The sequence below is a fragment of the Paroedura picta genome, chromosome 14 (assembly GCF_049243985.1).
Source record: "Paroedura picta isolate Pp20150507F chromosome 14, Ppicta_v3.0, whole genome shotgun sequence".
In the NCBI taxonomy this organism is placed as follows: Eukaryota; Metazoa; Chordata; class Lepidosauria; order Squamata; family Gekkonidae; genus Paroedura; species Paroedura picta.
This window is the reverse complement of record NC_135382.1, coordinates 12,266,855-12,285,772: the sequence shown is the minus strand read 5'-3', so window position 1 is coordinate 12,285,772 and position 18,918 is coordinate 12,266,855. Positions and strand designations below refer to the sequence as shown.

The 18,918-nt window shown below is 40.9% G+C and overlaps 2 protein-coding genes and 1 pseudogene across 4 annotated transcripts in view; all 3 read right to left on the bottom strand.

Moving 5' to 3' along the window:
- The window catches only part of LOC143823452 (protocadherin gamma-A6-like), a 285,370-nt gene that overhangs the window by 159,600 nt on the left and 106,852 nt on the right, over positions 1 to 18,918 (bottom strand). The window contains exon 1 of one of the 3 annotated variants that reach the window (XM_077309816.1): positions 14,199 to 17,255. The exons of the other annotated variants lie outside the window; for them this stretch is intronic. Coding sequence (XP_077165931.1) covers positions 14,199 to 16,619 — 2,421 coding nt within the window. The 5' untranslated portion in view covers positions 16,620 to 17,255. Of the gene's footprint in view, positions 1 to 14,198; positions 17,256 to 18,918 lie in introns of those variants that run through there. 3 annotated transcript variants of the gene reach the window in all.
- On the bottom strand, positions 1,935 to 6,603 carry LOC143823976 (protocadherin gamma-B1-like). The gene has a single exon (XM_077310759.1). It carries the CDS (start codon positions 4,395 to 4,397, stop codon positions 1,935 to 1,937), a length of 2,463 nt encoding a protein of 820 aa, XP_077166874.1. The 5' UTR covers positions 4,398 to 6,603.
- On the bottom strand, positions 4,453 to 9,458 carry LOC143823974 (protocadherin gamma-B4 pseudogene; annotated as a pseudogene).

Sequence of the window (18,918 nt, the reverse complement as noted above, 5' to 3'; positions counted from 1 at the left end):
TACCCCAAAGGGTAAGAAAAACATGCATATAAATCAAGGGCACTATCCTGGCCTTCAGTGTATTGTAAGTGCACACACCACTCTTCCACACAAAAGAAGGCCCCTGGGATAGGTCCCTATTATCCTATAAATCAGGCTGAGCCTCAAAACGCTGAGTGGATGGACCAAACAGAGGTTTATGGTTTGGGGGCAGGACCTGATAACAAGACCCAGAAGCTCTTGGTCCTCTATCCCTGCAGCCCCATAGACTTTGACCAGGGGTAGTCAAACTGCGGCCCTCCAGATGTCCATGGACTACAATTCCCAGGAGCCCCTGCCAGCATTCGCTGGCAGGGGCTTCTGGGAATTGTGGTCCATGGACATATGGAGGGCCGCAGTCTGACTACCCCTGACTTTGACATATAAAAGTGCCCCTCCCATTCTTCAGATCTTCTGAATAGAAAACTGAAGTCACTTGTTTAAAAGTATGCAATCAGAGAATAACAGTAGTCAGCTTCTGAGAATAACAGTGCTAACATAGTGCTTGCATAGTGACAGTGTCGCCTTGGGCCCCTCCTCGAAACTTTGAAACTTCTAAATCTAAATTCTTTCCACAGTCAGAGAAGAACACTGAGATGGTTGCAGATTGTTATTGATGCCGCTGAGATGTATTTTATAGTATTGAGCTATTTTGGGGGTTTTAATGTTGGTTATATTATAAATATTGTATTTTAAATTGCCGTAAGCCACCATGAGATGGCATTGCCAGGAGTGGCAGATTAGAAATCGGAAGGAAGGAAGGAAGGAAGGAAGGAAGGAAGGAAGGAAGGAAGGAAGGAAGGAAGGAAGGAAGGAAGGAAGGAAGGAAGGAAGGAAGGAAGGAAGGGTCATAATGGTGAATATCACAGCCTTGCCTGTTTTATAGAATAGTACAGACACACTGGGAAACCAATATGGCAATAAAAAATATCCAATAAAGTTGAAGTTAATAAAGTTGAAGTTGGTCCTTAAATATAAAAACTGTCCCTTGAAAAAGCTGTAGGCAAAACTCGTCGAGACTTGTATGAAATAAGAATTAAAGAATAACTGAAACTGAAGAGAGATGACTCTATATAAGTCCAATTTGGATATTTTTTTATTGCCATATTGGTTTCCCAGTGCGTCTGTACTATTCTATATTTGTCTCTTCACTGGGATCCACCCATCCCAGTTCATTCATTTTTGCCTGTTTTATAGCACTTAATTTTCAGGCTTCTGTTAGAAGCCTTTATCTAAATGTTTAGCAGAGTAATCCATACCCCAAACTGTGATCCAATTTAAGTAAGTTTAATTGCATTTACTCATGTTTGTCCCTTTCCCCTGTATTATCTTTTCCACAATGGATTTCAGAATAAACCATTTTTATCTGCACATAAAAGCCGTACCATAGACTACAAACTGTGTGTGACCACTGCAAAACACCCCATCAGTTCAGCAAACCTGTGACAGAGTGTTAGTATTGCAAAATTTGGGGGGTATAACAAAGCATTTTACAACCAGGAGATAAGAATATTAACTTGAGGAAATGTACATTTTACTTTCTATGAATGTGAAAATAAAAAGTAGACCATAGAGAAAATGGATCATTGAAATACAAGATCAAAATGCGCTTTTGTGGCTTCCTCTGAAATGCTACAGTATATACCTTAGCATCCATATTACTTTTATAAGTGACTTTTAATCAAAAATTCCTTTCAAAACCACAGAATCTCATAGTAAGGTGAGAAAGGTTGGAGAGGATTCACCAAAGAGCACAAAAGTAACAAGAAAAGAAGGAAATTTCGGGGAAGTGGTGTGTGTGTGTGGTTTTTTTCCCCCTAAGGTAAAACAACCATCATGCCCTCCATATGCACAGGTTTCCTGTTTGATAGACAGACAGCAAAAGTCCAACAAATAAAGCAGTTGCATCACCTCATTTATAAAATAATGTGTTGCAAAAGGAAAATGATAAGATATACCTGGTCTGTTTTCTCCATCTCAGAATTTGAATTATTTTCTCCATTATTAAGGATAGGCACAGCAGATGTGTTGTTCCAAAGAATATTGTCTGCAATCTGAATATTGGGGGTCAGGAAAGTGAACTCATTCTTCCTTGACTCAGAGGAAAGGCACAGCTGGTAGGAATAAGGCAAAGTCCCATCTTCAAAGTTTGGAGGGAAGATTGCTCCAGCCTTTGAATGAGGAACTGGAGCAAAGCATTGCAGGAATTTGGGATTTCCCGATCGTCGAAGCTTCATCAGAACGACCAGAATCACTGTCAGGAGGAACAAGAAGGACATCAAAGCCAAGGCCAGCACCAGGTAGAACTGCAGGTCAGACTGATAGTCAGAACTGATGGGTTGGTTTTTCATTTCTGGAAGGGCCTCCTGGAAGTTCTCAGCAAACACCAGGTTCAGCGTCACAGTGGCTGAGAGAGATGGCTGCCCGTTATCCTTCACCAAAATGGCCAGCTTCTGTTTGGCAGCATCTTTCTCCACAAAGGCCCTTGATGTCCTGATCTCACCAGTGTGAGAACCAACCATGAAGAAACCCGGTTCCGTGGCTTGGATGATGTGGTAGGAAAGCCAGGCGTTGTGTCCAGAATCAGCATCCACCGCCACCACCTTTGTGACCAGATATCCTGCCTCAGCTGAACGGGGCACCATCTCAAATAAGGCCGAGCCCTTGGCTTCTTGGGAAGGGGACAGGATCTGTGGGCTGTTGTCATTCCGATCCATGATGAACACCCTCACTGTGACGTTGCTGCTGAGAGGGGGAGAACCGCCATCTTGGGCCTTCACTTGAAGCTGGAACTCTCTGAACTGTTCATAGTCAAAGGCCCTCTGGGCATAGAGAGCTCCAGTCTCAGAGTTAATGGAGATGTATGAAGAGATGGGGAGCTCTTTGATGTTGCTGTGGAGGATGGAATATGTGATCCGTGAGTTTTGGTCCATGTCTGGGTCTGAGGCTTTGACAGAGAAAACGGAAGCACCAGAAGGGTTGTTTTCTGGCACATAGATGGTGTAGGAAGATTTCTCAAAAGAGGGGGAATTGTCATTGATGTCTGAAATAAGTAATGAGATGGTTTTATGTGTGGAGAGAGCAGGTGTCCCTTCATCAGTTGCTGTAATTGTGATATTGTATTCAGAATGTTTTTCCCGGTCTAAGGGACTGTCTGTCTGCAGCTTATAGTAATTATTAGAAGAGGGTATAATCTTGAAAGGTAAATGCTTTTCTAAATTGCATGTAACTTTCCCATTTTCCCCAGTATCTTTGTCTTTTACATTGATCAAGGCAATTAGTGTTCCAGAAAGAGAATCTTCAGGGACTGGGTTAAACAGAGAAACAATATTCACCTCTGGGGAGTTGTCATTCTCATCAAGAACTTTTATTTCAATGTTGCAATGAGTTACTAACCCTCCTCCATCTTTTGCTGCTATACGCATGCCATATTCTTTGGTTTCTTCAAAGTCTAGTGGCCCCGTTAGAGTTATTGTTCCATTCCTGGGATCCAGGCTGAATTTCTGTAGGCCATTTAGTGGAATGTTCCTGAATTGGTATGTGATTTGGGCATTTGGACCTTCATCGTCATCAGAGGCCACAATCTGGAGCACAAATGAACCAACAGGTACATTTTCCTTCAAACTGACCTTATAAAGTTCTTGTGTGAATATGGGGAAATTGTCATTAGCATCAGTGACATTAATCCATATTTGAGCAGTGCCAGTTTTTTTGGGTTCTCCGCCATCTATTGCTACAAGAGTCAATTGGAAAGACTGTTCCCTTTCACGATCCAATGGCTTCTGCAGTACTAACTCTGCAATTTTTCTCCCATCTTTATTCTCTTTAACTTCCACAGTGAAATACTGGTTGGGGTTGATCTGATAATTCTGAAGAGAGTTCATACCAATATCAGGATCTTCAGCTTTCTCAAGAAGAAATCTTGTGTCTGGTAAACTGGATTCAATTATTTCTAATCTGATGTTTCCATTTTCAAAATATGGTGCATTATCATTAATGTCTTGAATCACTACAGTTATATGAAAAATATTCAGGGGGTTTTCAACCACTGCCTCAAAATTAACAAGACAAAGTGCAGTTGTGTCACAAATCCCTTCCCTGTCTATTCTCTCATTTACATAGAGTTTTCCATTTTCTGCACTGATACTGAAATACTGCCTATCATCCACAGACACAGCATGTAGATTACGCTGTGCTAATTCTCTGGCATTCAGACCCAAATCCTTGGCAAGGTTACCCACAATAGAGCCCTTTGGCATCTCTTCAGGAATGGAATACTGAATCTGCTCTGAGGCAGTCCAGCTGCAGAAGGACAAGAAAGAGAGAAGCAGTACTTGCCTTCTGAGTGCTCGGCCACTCCCTCTGTGCTTTCTGTCCATCTGGATCCAGGACAAATTAGCTGCCTCTTTCCCCTCCAGACAGGCCAGATCTTCTTTAAGTTGCAGGAAATCTTAGGAAGAATGATCTCTCTTTTTTCTTATTCTGTACAGGCAACAGCTCTTTTTGGCTCTTGAATGCTTCTCTGCCTTTGTGTTTTAGTTCCCCGATCTGCATGGCACTGGTGAAGGAATAGGAACTGTAGCAAGTATCTGTAGCTTTTCATTCTCCATCTAGCTATGATATTGGTCAACAGCGACACTCTGAGGCTCATGCAGAGAACTGCAATGGCTGCTTTTTCCATTTGGTTTAAAATAGAAATGTAATTAAAAAGACAGGTATTTTGGTGGATTACAAACAAAGATTGAAGACTATGTTTAGTAAGAAATATCCCCCTGTCTGTGTAACTGAGTAGCTGGGAATATGTAAAAAAAAAAACTATCCAAGTTCTTTTGCTTTATCCTGTCTAGTTATAAAAGCTGATGTTACTTTTCCAATCATGACAAGTCTTTCTTCCTAAATAATCATCTTCAAAGTGTGGAAATCTCTGCATTGTCATCCAGGCATATTTCTTGCTGCAGTATTGGGATGTTGCTGTTTATATGTGATTGTTCCAGAATAGTTTAGCGTATCTTTATGTACCCTCAAAAGTAATCTAGTACTTACTCAGCACCAGATCTCCCATCTGTTTTCTGTGCACTGCATTAATAGGCCCTTTAAGATAGCAAAGTGAATTTAGGATTCCCATTATGAGAAACAGCATGGTTCCCAAGTTTGGAAGCTTGTGCAGAGTTACACTGCGATCCTAAGCACTTTTCAAGGTGTAGGACTAGCTGAATAGACTTGAATAGGATTCTGATTAGATCTGCTAAGGATTTCACTTTTAGTCTCTGATGCCAAGAACTTGTATTGTATTGCTATTTATTTGCAATGTAAACCACCCTGAGCCGAAAGGAAGGCCGGTATATAAATATAAATAAGTAAGTTAATCACTAAGTTAATTAATTCATTAATCAATCAAAAGTAGAGAGTATTAACCAGAAACACAGGTGTGACCAAATTTCTAAACAGAAAAGGTCTACCATCCAGAACAGCCATTCTCTTCTCACAGAATGTTACCAAAAATTTGTAGGTTACCCCCCCACACACACACACATTTATGAAATATGTTTTTTAAATGCAAAAATGATTCTTCTTTGGAAAGTACTCTCATGATTTTTCTTCATTCTTTCTGGATCTCTTTTATTTGTTATTTTACATTCCAAACTATCTCAAACGATATCCAGACTTGACAACCAGTTTTGACAATTTGCCATTGTATGTGCAATACCTAAATCAAGGCATTGATTAGAGGAGAAATCAATAGAAAGGGCTTAACATTTTATGGTTATGAATGATCTACAGAAGCCTGTTGTATGGATGTTATACTTGACAACACGGAGTAGTATCAGCTTTATAGTAAGGGTGGCCAACACAAGTTTAGGAAATAGAGTTTTGGAAACAGTGTTTAGGGATGGCAGGGTTTGAGGGGAGAGCTCTGCAGGGATATAGCCCCACAGAGTCCACATTCTGCAGCTGCCATTTTCTCAATTTATATCTATGATTACCACTAACTCCAGAATGGTCTATGGTATCCCTACCTGTACTCTAAAAAAATAAATGAGCTATTACTCAGCCACATACTTGATATCAATTGTTCTCTGAGTAGTGCACGGATAGCCTCTTTAAGGTACAAGAGTAAATTTAGGAGTTCCAACAAGGAAAATAACATTGACCCCATTTCAGAAGCTTATATGTACTTGGGCTGCTGTCCTAAGATCCCTTTTCAAAGAGTAGGACCAACTAAATAAACTGCAATATGATTCCGAGTAGACCTGCTTAGTCCCTGAATCAACAGTGAAGGAAGAACTAAACATTAAAGCAGAAGAACAGTTCTTTCACCAAAAATAGCAATGTGTGCCAAATTCTTCTTTAAATTGTAACTAATAAAGCAATTCAAAGTGACTAAACTTCATATTTTCCCCCACAAACCCAAATGGTATTTTTCCACATAATTTGTGTCATTGTTTCTTTCTTCATAGTATTTTCCCCATTATATTAATGCCGTTTTTAATGTCATGTTTGCATCAGTTGGCCACAAACAGCATTATCAATCACATAAAATGTCAGAAATCCACATACAGATGTAAGAACCAACTCTTCTTCTTCTTCAGCAATATCAGGGCTCTCTCAGCCTCACCTCCCTCACAGGGTCTGTTGTTGGGAGAGGAAAGGGAAGGTGACTGTAAGCCACTTTGAGACTCCTTTGGGTACAGAAAAGCGGCATCTAAGAACCAACTCTTCTTCAAAACAAAAGACATCCATAACTATTAATATATAAATGTATACTGTAGAGATTTACTGAACTGGCCTCACACATTACCATTACTAGTTGTAATTGTATTATTCAAGAAGGGTATAAAACAAGAGAAACATGACATACCTTGGGAAAACCTACTGATCAAAAACCATGACTCTGAGGCATTCAAAGCATACGTATCCTTCAGTAAAAAGCCAAATTTTGACAGGATCAATAAGAAGCTACAAAATTCAAATATACTGGTTGCCTGTAGGGGAAAGTAATTTACTTATGACCGTGCAATCACTGAAAAAGTTTACAGTGAAAAAATGAGGTACTGCTCAAAATAAACTCACCATCTCAGATCTATCCATGTCACAATTAAGGACATTACTCTCACTGGCTGTCAAAAGTGCTTCAAATTTATTCATAGAAGAAATGTCCTCAGTTGTTGGAGCACTGCTTGTAGGAAATGCATACTCCTGTATCCGAGATTCAGATGATAAGCAAACTTGATAAGAATAAGGCAATGTCCCCTCTTCATAGTTGGGTGGAAATATAATACCATTGTTTGAATGGGGAACAGGACCAAAGCACTGTAAGAATTTGGGACTCCCGGCTTTTCGAAGCTTCATCAGAATGGCCAGAATCACCGTCAAGAGGAAAAAGAAGGAGATCAAAGCCAGGGCCAACACCAGATAGAACTGCAGGTCAGACTGGTAGTCAGGGGTGATGGATTGGTTCTTCATTTCTGGAAGAGCCTCCTGGAAGTTCTCCGCAAACACCATGTTCAGAGTCACTGTAGCAGAGAGTGATGGGTGCCCATTATCCTTCACTAAGATGACCACCCTCTGCTTCACAGCATCCCTTTCTAAAAAAGTCCGGGATGTCCTGATCTCTCCAGTATGGTGCCCAATTGTGAAGAGCCCTGGCTCAGTGGCCTGTAGCAGGTGGTAGGAGAGCCAGGCGTTGTGTCCAGAGTCAGCATCCACTGCTACCACCTTGGTCACCAGATAATCTGCATCAGCTGTCCGAGGGATCATCTCAAACAAGGCTGAGCCTTCCACCCCTGGGGAAGGGTAGAGGATCTGAGGGCTGTTGTCATTCTGGTCCACAATAAAGACTTTCACTGTGACGTTATTGTTCAGAGGAGGGGAACCTCCATCTTGGGCCTTCACTTGGAGTTGGAACTCCCTGAATTGTTCATAGTCAAAGGAGCGCTGTGCATAAATAATTCCAGTCTCAGAATTAATGGAGACATAAGAAGAGATAGGCAGGTCCTCAATGTTGCTCTTTTGGATGGAGTAAATGATTCGTGCATTGCGGTCCAGATCTGGGTCTGAGGCTTTGACCCTGAAAATGGAGGCTCCAGAGGGGTTATTCTCTGGCACATGGGCAGTATAGGAAGGCTTTTCAAAGGCTGGAGGATTATCATTGATGTCAGAGATCTGCACTGAAATGGTCTTGAGTGTAGAAAGAGGAGGATTGCCATTGTCTGTAGCTGTGATTGTGATATTATACTCGGGAGTATTTTCCCTGTCCAGAGCACCATCTGTTAGGACCTTATAGTAGTTACTGGATGTTGAGACAATTTGAAATGGCAAATTACTTAATAAATTACAAGCTATATTTCCGTTTTCTCCCGAGTCTCTGTCTTTTACATGGACAAGAGCTACCAGAGTCCCAGATGCAGAATCTTCAGGTATTGGGCTGGATGATGAAACAAGGACAATTTCTGGGGCGTTGTCATTCTCGTCTATTATCTTTATTTCAACATTGCAGTGAGCCACTAATCCACCCCCATCCTTGGCTTCTACTGCTACAGAATATTTCTGTGTTTCCTCAAAGTCCAGTGTTTCTATAACTGTGATTGTCCCATCCTGTGGATCTAAATAAAATTTCTGGCGATCACTTTTAACAATACTACTAAAACTATAGATGATCTGGCCATAAGAACCTTCATCTCTGTCAGTGGCTTTAACCTGTACCACTGAAGATCCTTTGGGGGAATTTTCTTTCACGCTGGCCTTGTACACTTCTTGCGCAAAAACAGGCGGGTTGTCATTGACATCAATGACATTAACCCATATTTTGGCTGTCCCTGTTTTGACAGGCTTTCCTCCATCCACAGCCATAACAGTTATATGGAAACTGCTTTCACTTTCTCGATCCAACTGTTTACTCAATACTAATTCTGCATATTTATTTCCATCTTCTTTCTCTCTAGTTTCCAGTGTGAAATACTGATTGGGCATGAGATGATAACTCTGGAGAGCATTCTTTCCAACATCTGGATCTTCAGCATACCCAAGAACAAATCGGTCACCTGGCAAAGTTAATTCACTTGGTTCTAGCCTGATATCTTCATTTAAGAAACGTGGGGTGTTATCATTAATATCCTGGATTGCTACAGTTACATGGTAAATATTCATGGGATTTTCAGCCATCACTTCAAAATTAATAAGGCAAAATACAGTTTCCCCACATATTTCTTCTCTGTCTATTCTATCATTTACATACAGTTTCCCATTTTCTGCACTGATAGTGAAATATTGCTTTTTATCTAGAGAAAGGACATGCAGATTACGATTTGCTATTTTTCCAGGACTAATTCCTAAATCTTTGGCCAGATTCCCTACTATGGATCCTTTCTCCATTTCCTCAGGGATTGAATACTGAATCTGCTCTGAAGCTGTCTTGTTGAACATAGATAATAATAAGAGAAACAATAACCTTACTGATCCACTCTTCTCTTTGTGTCTGCCATTCATCCTTCAGTTGGAGAAGCTTGCTTTTTCTTCTTGAGTATCTTGATCAGCTGAGGTGTTTCCAGTTCCCAGGACAAGATCCCCAGATAGATCCCCAGTAAAAGATCCCCAGCTTACAAGTGCCACTGGTTTTTGCTGAATTTCTGTATGTTGTAATTTTTTTTTTCCGAGGCTTGTCTCTGTTGTCTCCTGTATTCCTCTCTACATTCCTAGAATGAGCAGCCGCAGTGCTGGAAGCATTGTTCAGTAGATTCCCAGTGCCTATATGAGAGCTGCATTGGCCAACAGCGACACTCTGCGTCTTAGGAGAAAATTGCCAGAGTTGCTTTTTGTTTTTTTCTGAAGCTTCTACATAGAGAACAATTTTATTCAATTGGGGAAGAAAGTTTTCTGGCTTTGTTGATAGTATATCTACATTATGTTTTGTTTTACTTGTGGAGTGACCATATCCATCCAAAACAGGTTTAGCCAAATAGCACAAACTACTGTCCTTTTCTGTTATTTGGGATCTACAGGAAATTAATACAACGGATACCCAACATGACAGAATATTTTGTGGAAATGGAAATGCAACTTTAAAACTCATTTCATGGAATTTTATGAGACATATTACTGTTTATAAGGAATGAGGAACAAACTATATTAAGGAAATTTAGGCCATCTCAGATTCCCTATACTATTTTAAAGACTGTGCTTGTGGAAATACGCAACTGGGACTTCTAAGGATACAGTTGCTACCCAAGAAAATTTATTTCTTCAGATACTTCAGTCAAGTTTTAGTATCTTGATTTAGTACATGGACACATGAAGCTGCCTTCTACTGAATTAGACCATTGGTTTCTCAAGGTTAGTCTTCTCTGGTCTGAATGGCATCAGCTCTCCAGGATATCAAGTAGAGGTCTTTCATATTATCCAGTATCTGGTCCTTTTAACTAGAGGCTTTCTGAACTCAGGATGTTTTACATACAAAGCACATGATCTACCACTGAACCACAGCCCATCAATGACATTAGATTCAGATTCAGAGTACCTTTATTGGCATAAAATTGCAAACATCAATGACATTATTGAGCCCGAGAAAAATGGCCAAAAGACTGGGTGGGAACGCTGTCAGTAAGCAAAGAACATGATGCTTTACTCACTTTGCCTTCTTCTTTGGAGTCCACTTTTCACAAACCACACTTTCATTCCACCCAACATTCTACCCCAAATGGGCTATTTCTAAAGTTAACCCAGTCTCTGCAGAAGGTGTCTACGACTCAAATAAGAACAATTTTACACTTTGCTCTAAAGCAGTGCATGAAAAAATGAAACTAAATACAGAACATTCATCTGCTTTCATAAGAGCTTACACAAGCAGAAGCACAACTCTTTTGATAGATCCTAGTTGTTACAGAGCTGCAGGTACTCTTGTGCTAGTGCCTGTGGAACAGCATCTCCAAATCTTTCCCTTCCACTCATACTTGTTTAGATCTAATACCTTATTTTCACAAATTACGGAATGTTCTTCTAGCCTGAGATGACAAGGGTGAGGAACCGATTGAACAAACCGATTGAACAGATTGAACAAATATTAAAAACATGAACATTAAGTAGAGATTCCTGAATATAAATCCACCCATGTATCTCGAGAGGTTTCTCTCCTGTTCAAACATTATTATAAGTGAAAAACTACTAAACTTCTGGACAGGTTGAAGCTTTGGAGGGTTGCTTAATAGAAGGTGGAATATTTTGCAGGGCTAGGTGAATTTGTAATAATGAGGGGTTGCTAACATCAAGTAAGGCAGGTGTGGATTTAGGAATTGTGTTGGCACTACCAATTTTTTTTTACTCAAGTAATTAAATCTAGTACATCAAGTGTGGTATGGTACTTGAAATTACTTGTTTTGTGTTATATATAGTATGATTAAGCAGCAGTATCAATAAAGTAAAACAAGCACAAGTGAAAAACCACAACCAATTCCATTACAGAAAACCCTTTAAATATTCATATATTGAACATCCCTCAAATGATGGAATTGTTTCCTCTGATCTACATTACACCAGACATTTCTATTGAAAAACAAAATAGCAATAAATACACTAGATTTCTTTTGTCACTAAAGCACAGGCCCAGGTGCACATAAGGGCATGAATGCTAAATAGCAAGCTATTATACCTTGAACTACTGTAAGTAAAATAAAGCCCCCTTAAAACCTCCTGTGATACTGCTATGAAATATGACTACCAGGGGTACTACTAGATACATTGTGGATGCATAAGAGTGGCAATGAGAATGTGGGTTATATTGTGTATTCTTATTTTATATTGTAAGCCGACACGAGACGACATTGTTGAGAGTGGCGGGGTAAAAATCAAAGTATGAACGAATGAACGAATGAATGAATGAATGAATGAATGAATGAATGAATACTAACACATACACAAAATTGGAGGGCATCCAAAGCTTCCCCAGTAAGTTTTGAATTGCTTTTGTTGTTGCTGCAGACAAGTAAAGAACAAAGGTAAATATGAGAACAAGCCAACCAATGAAAAAGCTGGAACATGCTCTGGGTCAGTTAACTGGGAAAGTTTGCAAAATGTAGAAATCCAACAGTAATCTTTTTTCCCTTTCAATTAATTCTTACTGGAAAGAGACATTTAAGAATCACATTTTTTTTTCTTCAGCATGAATGGCAGCATGAATGAGATTCCCATCTCCCATTCAAACTCAACTGAAATGTTTAGGACTGAGTATTGTAAGTGTATACATGTGCCACTCTTCCACCTGGGAGAAGCTTCCTGGGATCAATTCTGTTCCCATTATCTTGTACTTCAGGTTGTGGCCTAAGACGTTGGGTGGATGGACCAAGAAGTGGATGGATGAAGGGACACATATGGTTTGGGTATCTGGTAACAAGACCCAGGTGCTATTTGGTGTCTTCCTTTATCCTGGCAGCCCCATAGTCTTTGATATGTATGAGTGCTCTGCACCAATCATTACCAAAATTTCTCCAAGCTCTAGACAGAACCTGCATATGCTCTGAGTGCTAGCATCCTCACCATCAGGGCTGGCTGGGGTTTGGTAGGCTGGATGCTTTAGGAACATGCAATAACATTCCCATGTTTTTCCATTGGGATGGAGTACAGAACTCTTAATTAAATGCATAGGAAACACCATATCAGAACCCTTTCAGTTTGTCCTTTTATAGTTTTTCAAAAATTATAGCTAAAGAGACCCTAATTAAAGGTAGGTTAGCTTTCCGTGGATCCATAAAGTTTAAGCACTGCATGGACGCCTATTTCTACTTGCATAAACACAGGGACAATAGCTCACCCAAAATGTTCAACTTCCATAGGCATAATTCACACTTCACAGCACTTAATTTCCAGAGTTTTGGTAGATAATATTATGTGTTGATCCAAATCTGTAGAAGAGTATGCCATATCAACACTGGTAATTCAGTTTAAACACATGTAACTGCATTTACTCACATTTGTCCCTTGTCCCTCTGTTATCTTCCCCATAGTTGATCTCAGATTGTAATCATCTTGAGAGCAGGGACCTGCCTATACCAGCTTATGAAATTCTATAACATCCTGTACACCAATAGTATACAACAAATATCATATGCAAATGTTCTGCCAGAAGTAGCACTGCAGTGTACCATCTCTGCCCAATGAAATCCATTGATGGAATCAATTAGAATGCCATGGATAAAGAAACAGAAGACAAAGTGCCCACTAGAAGAGACGATATTTTATAAAAGGAAGGGGGACTAGCTGGCAAATTGGTGCTGCACACAGCATACTGGCAGCAAGAAAGGAAATGCATATGTGTTCCTTAAGATAATTAGTTTAGTAAGCAAAGGTAGATTTCATGGTAAAGGTAAAGGTATTCCTGTGCAAGCACTGGGTCATGTCTGACCCTTGGGATGACGCCCTCCAGCGTTTTCATGGCAGACTCAATACGGGGTGGTTTGCCAGTGCCTTCCCCAGTCATTACTGTTTACCCCCTAGCAAGCTGGGTACTCATTTTACCGACCTCGGAAGGATGGAAGGCTGAGTCAACCTTGAGCCGGCTGCTGGGATCGAACTCCCAGCCTCATGGGCAGACAGCTTCAGACAGAATATCGCTGCCTTACCACTCTGCGCCACAAGAGGCTCATGACCTTCCTCCAAAGATGTAAACTCTAGTTTTGCCATAGAATTTAATGTGTGAGGCCACTTCAAGAAATTCCCCCCTTTTTTTTCCAAACTGGTGCCAGAGTGTTAGTACTGCAAATGAAGAAGATACAATATTTTATAATCTGGGGACGGGAATCTTAATTTGAAAAAATGTATATTTAACTTCTTATAAATATAGAAGATAAAAAGAAGATAACTGAGAAAAAGATTAAATAAATGATAAAATGCTCTTTTAGGGCTTCTTATGAAATAATTCAATATATATCCAGAGATTACTTTTACTTAAGAGGTTTAAAAACATTCAAAATCGTATTCCAAACCACAGAATAACAAGAGGTAATAATATAGGTCACAAAGATAACAAGAAACAGGGAAAACTTTGGGAAGTGGTACAAGTATATTTTCTGCTTAAAATAACCATCAAGCCCCTCCCCATTCCTGTTGATAGAGATCAAAAGTCCAATAAATAAAACAGTTGCATCAACCCAATATAAGATAATGTGTTGCAGAAGTAAAATAATAAGATATACCTGGTCTGTTCTCTCCATCTCAGAATTTGAATTATTTTCTCCATTATTAAGGATAGGCACAGCAGATGTGTTGTTCCAAAGAATATTGTCTGCAATCTGAATATTGGGGGTCAGAAAAGTGACCTCATTCTTCCTTGACTCGGAGGAAAGACACAGCTGGTAGGAATAAGGCAAAGTCCCATCTTCGAAGTTTGGTGGGAAGATGGCACCAGCCTTAGAATGGGGAACTGGAGCAAAGCATTGCAGGAATTTGGGATTCCCTGATCTTCGAAGCTTTAACAGAATGACCAGAATCACTGTCAGGAGGAACAAGAAGGACATCAAAGCCAAGGCCAGCACCAGGTAGAACTGCAAGTCGGACTGATAGTCAGAACTGATGGGTTGGTTTTTCATTTCTGGAAGGGCTTCCTGGAAGTTCTCCGCAAACACCAGGTTCAGTGTCACAGTAGCTGAGAGAGATGGCTGCCCGTTATCCTTCACCAAAATGGCCAATTTCTGCTTGGCAGCATCTTTCTCCACAAAGGCTCTTGAGGTCCTGATCTCTCCAGTGTGAGAACCAACCGTGAAGAATCCTGGTTCGGTGGCTTGAATGATATGGTAGGAAAGCCAGGCGTTGTGTCCAGAATCAGCATCCACCGCCACCACTTTTGTGACCAGATATCCTGCCTCAGCCGAACGGGGCACCATGTCAAACAAGGCCGACCCCTTGGCTTCTTGGGAAGGGGACAGGATCCGTGGGCTGTTGTCATTCCTATCCATGATGAACACCCTGACTGTGACATTGCTGCTGAGAGGGGGAGAGCCGCCATCTTGGGCCTTCACTTGAAGCTGGAACTCTCTGAACTGTTCATAGTCAAAGGCCCTCTGGGCATAGAGAGCTCCAGTCTCAGAGTTAATGGAGATGTATGAAGAGATGGGGAGCTCTTTGATGTTGCTGTGAAGGATAGAATATGTGATTCGGGAGTTTTTTCCCACATCTGGGTCCACAGCTTTGACAGTGAAAATGGAAGCACCAGAAGGATTGTTTTCTGGCACAAAGATGCTGTAGGATGATTTCTCAAAAGAAGGGAAATTATCATTAATATCTGAAATCAGTAATGAGATGGTTTTATGAGTGGAAAGTTCAGGTGTCCCTTGGTCAGTGGCTATGATTGTAATATTATATTCAGAATGTTCTTCTCGGTCTAAAGGACTGTCTGTCTGCAGCTTATAGTAATTATTAGAAGAGGGTATAATCTTGAAGGGTAAATGCTTTTCTAAATTGCATGCAATTTTCCCATTGTCCCCGGTATCTTTGTCTTTTACATTGATCAAGGCAATTAATGTTCCAGAAATGGAATCTTCAGGGACTGGGCTAAAGAGGGATACAATAGTCACCTCCGGGAAGTTGTCATTTTCATCAAGAACTGTTATTTCAATGTTGCAGTGGGTCATTAATCCTCCTCCATCTTTTGCTGCTGCAGTCATGGTATATTCTTTGGTTTCTTCAAAGTCCAAAGGCACTTTTAGAGTTATTGTACCATTGACTGAATTCAGGCTGAATTTCTCCTGGCCATTTCTTGGTACATTGATAAAATGGTATGAGATCTGGGCATTTGTACCTTCATCATCATCAGAGGCCACAATTTGGAGAACAAATGAACCAACAGGCATATTTTCCCTCAGAGTTGCCTTGTAAAGTTCTTGAGAGAAGACAGGAAAATTGTCATTTGTGTCAGTGACATCAATACGTATCTGCATTGTACCAGTTTTTCTTGGTTCTCCACCATCTATCGCTACAAGAGTTAACTGGAAAGACTGTTCCCTTTCACGATCCAATGGCTTTTGTAGTACTAACTCTGCAAATTTCTTCCCATCTTTACTCTCCCTACCTTCTATAGTGAAATACTGGTTGGGGTTGATCTGGTAATCTTGAAGAGAATTCATACCAATGTCAGGATCTTCAACTCTCCCAAGAAGAAATCTTGTACCTAGGGCACTGGATTCACTGACTTCCAACTTGATGTATCCATTTGCAAAATATGGTGCATTATCGTTAATGTCTTGAATCACTACAGTTATATGAAAAGTATTCAGAGGGTTTTCAACCACTGCCTCAAAATTAACAAGACAAAGTGCAGTTGTGTCACAAATCCCTTCCCTGTCTATTCTCTCATTTACATAGAGTTTTCCATTCTCTGCACTGATACTGAAATACTGCCTATCATCCACAGAGACAGCATGTAGATTACGCTGTGCTAGTTCTCTGGCATTCAGACCCAGATCCTTGGCAAGGTTACCCACAATAGAACCCTTTGGCATCTCTTCAGGTATGGAATACTGAATCTGCTCTGAGGCAGTCCAGCTGCAGAAGGACAAGAAAGAGAGAAGCAGTACTTGCCTTCTGAGTGCCCGGACATTCCCTCTGTGCTTTCTGTCCATCTGGCTCCCAGACAAATTAGCTGCCTCCTTTCCTGCCAGACAGGTCAGATCTTCTTTAAGATGCAGGAAATCTTAGGAAGAATGCTCTCTCTTTCTTCTTAATCTTAATCAACAGCTCTTTTTGGCTCTTGAATGCTGCTCTGTCTTTGTGTTTCAGTTCCCCGATCTACATAGCACTGATGAAGGAATAGGAACTGTAGCAAATATCTATAGCTTTTCATTCTCCATCTAGCTATGATATTGGTCAACAGCGACACTCTGAGGCTCATGCAGAGAACTGCAATGGCTGCTTTTTCCATTTGGTTTAAAAAAGAAATGTAACCAAAAAAGACAGGTATATTTTGGTGGATTACAAACAAACATTGTGGGATTATGTTTAGTAAGAAATATCACCCAGTTTTCTTTTTTACCTGAGTGGTGTAGCTGGGAATAGTGTCTTTAAAACAATTCAAGTTCTTTTTCTTTATCAAGGTCCATTTTTTAAAGCTAATATTGCTATTTCAAATATGAAGATTTTTGGACATTAAATGTATAGATCTCTGTATTATCGTCCATGTGTTTTCTGTTGCTGGAATATGGAATGCTGCTATTTATATCTATTTATAGCTTAAACATTTCCGCAGGCCCTGCAAAAAGCAGCTCTTCTGCCAGGTATTTGGTGGAGAGACCAGACATAATCAATATATAAATATAATAAATAAATAAATAAATAGTTTCCACTGTAATTCCATAATGGCTCACTCTATCCCTGCCAATAATCTCACTGGTAAGTCAATTGTTATCCACAGATCTCCTATCTCTTCCTTGGGTGGTACACAAATAGTTCCTTTACCAGTCCTACTGTGGTGAATAATGTGGTTCCCATGTTTGGAAGTTTGTGTACATTTAGGCCTCCATTCAAAGAGCACTTTTCAAGGATTAGGCAAAACTCATTAGATAGGAGTCTGAGTGGACCTGCTTAGGATCTCAGATAATCAACAGTGGAGGCAAAACTACATGTTAACCAGAGGCACAAGTCTGCCATCAAACACAGAAACCCATGCCAAACCTTTCTCACATCTGTAACTAAAAATGTAATTCAAAGTCACCATACTTCCATGTTTTTCCACATGGAATGGGTAAATACATTTTTAAAGGCTGAGTATCCATTTGCTTATCATCAGACCAAAATTTTAAACAGAAAAGGCACTATTATTTCCTATTTCAATACGGGATGTATGCAGTTTAGACAGATGTTCTACATTACTTTTACATTTCTCTTAAATTTTCATTTCAGATCATTTCATTAGCATCCCTTGTGGAGCCACTTAGGGATGTAACTCTCCAGGTGGGATCTGGGGATCCCCTGGAATTACAGCTCATCTCCAGACTACAGAGATCAGTTCCCCTGGAGAAAATGGGTGCTTTGGAAGGTGAACTTGATGACATTGTATCCCACTAAAGACTCTGTCCTCCTCAGGCTTCATCACCAAATCTCCAGTGGTTCCACAACCTGCATCTGGCTACCCAACTGGCCATCCTCTACCAATAGGCTAGGAGGACCTTGTAATCTTAGGGCCACTTGTGTGGCTTGGTAATAATTAGGGATTCTATTGAATGTTGAGCCTTACAATTCTGACTCAAAAATCACTGCTTAGTTTTCATTCTTTCCTTGAGTGAGTCAAAGCCCTTAGGTTGGCCTGCCTGGTTTTGCTATGGTGAGAGACTCCTGGAGATAGACTTTGACCCCCACTGACACGTGGTAGGGTGGCAGAGGAAAATAATCTGAAAATCACTATTGGTGCAGCACTCTAGAATTCATCAGAAGCTCTATAAGACCTTTTATGGACAGCGGCAGCTACCCCATGCCGTTGCGGCGGGGCATGATGCCCCGCTGTTCCCCATGTACACATAAAGATGGGGCATGCTGGGCTGCCCTGGCGTAGCACGCACACGCTTTACACCGGAGCCCAGAGGGCCAGATCGCTGCGCTTTACACCGGAGCCCGGAAGGCCAGATTGCTGCAGGCCGTGGTAAGCTGAAGCGGTGAAGGGGTGGAGGTGATGAGGGGCCGGGGGGAGTGGGAGGGCCACGGAGCCCACAGGGGCATGCGGTGTCCCTACAGGGACACTGCAGGTTGGGGCTGGGCAGGCCAAAAGACCCTGCTCTGGTGATTATGCACAGCGCCGGCCCGCCTCAGCCCCTGCAGACCCCTGACATACCCAGGAAGCTGCGGAAGTTCCCACATTTGCTTAACGTTGCCTTCCATACCCCTGGGCAGGGACGTGCCCGCGTTGACAGCGGCGGCGAGCATTATCAG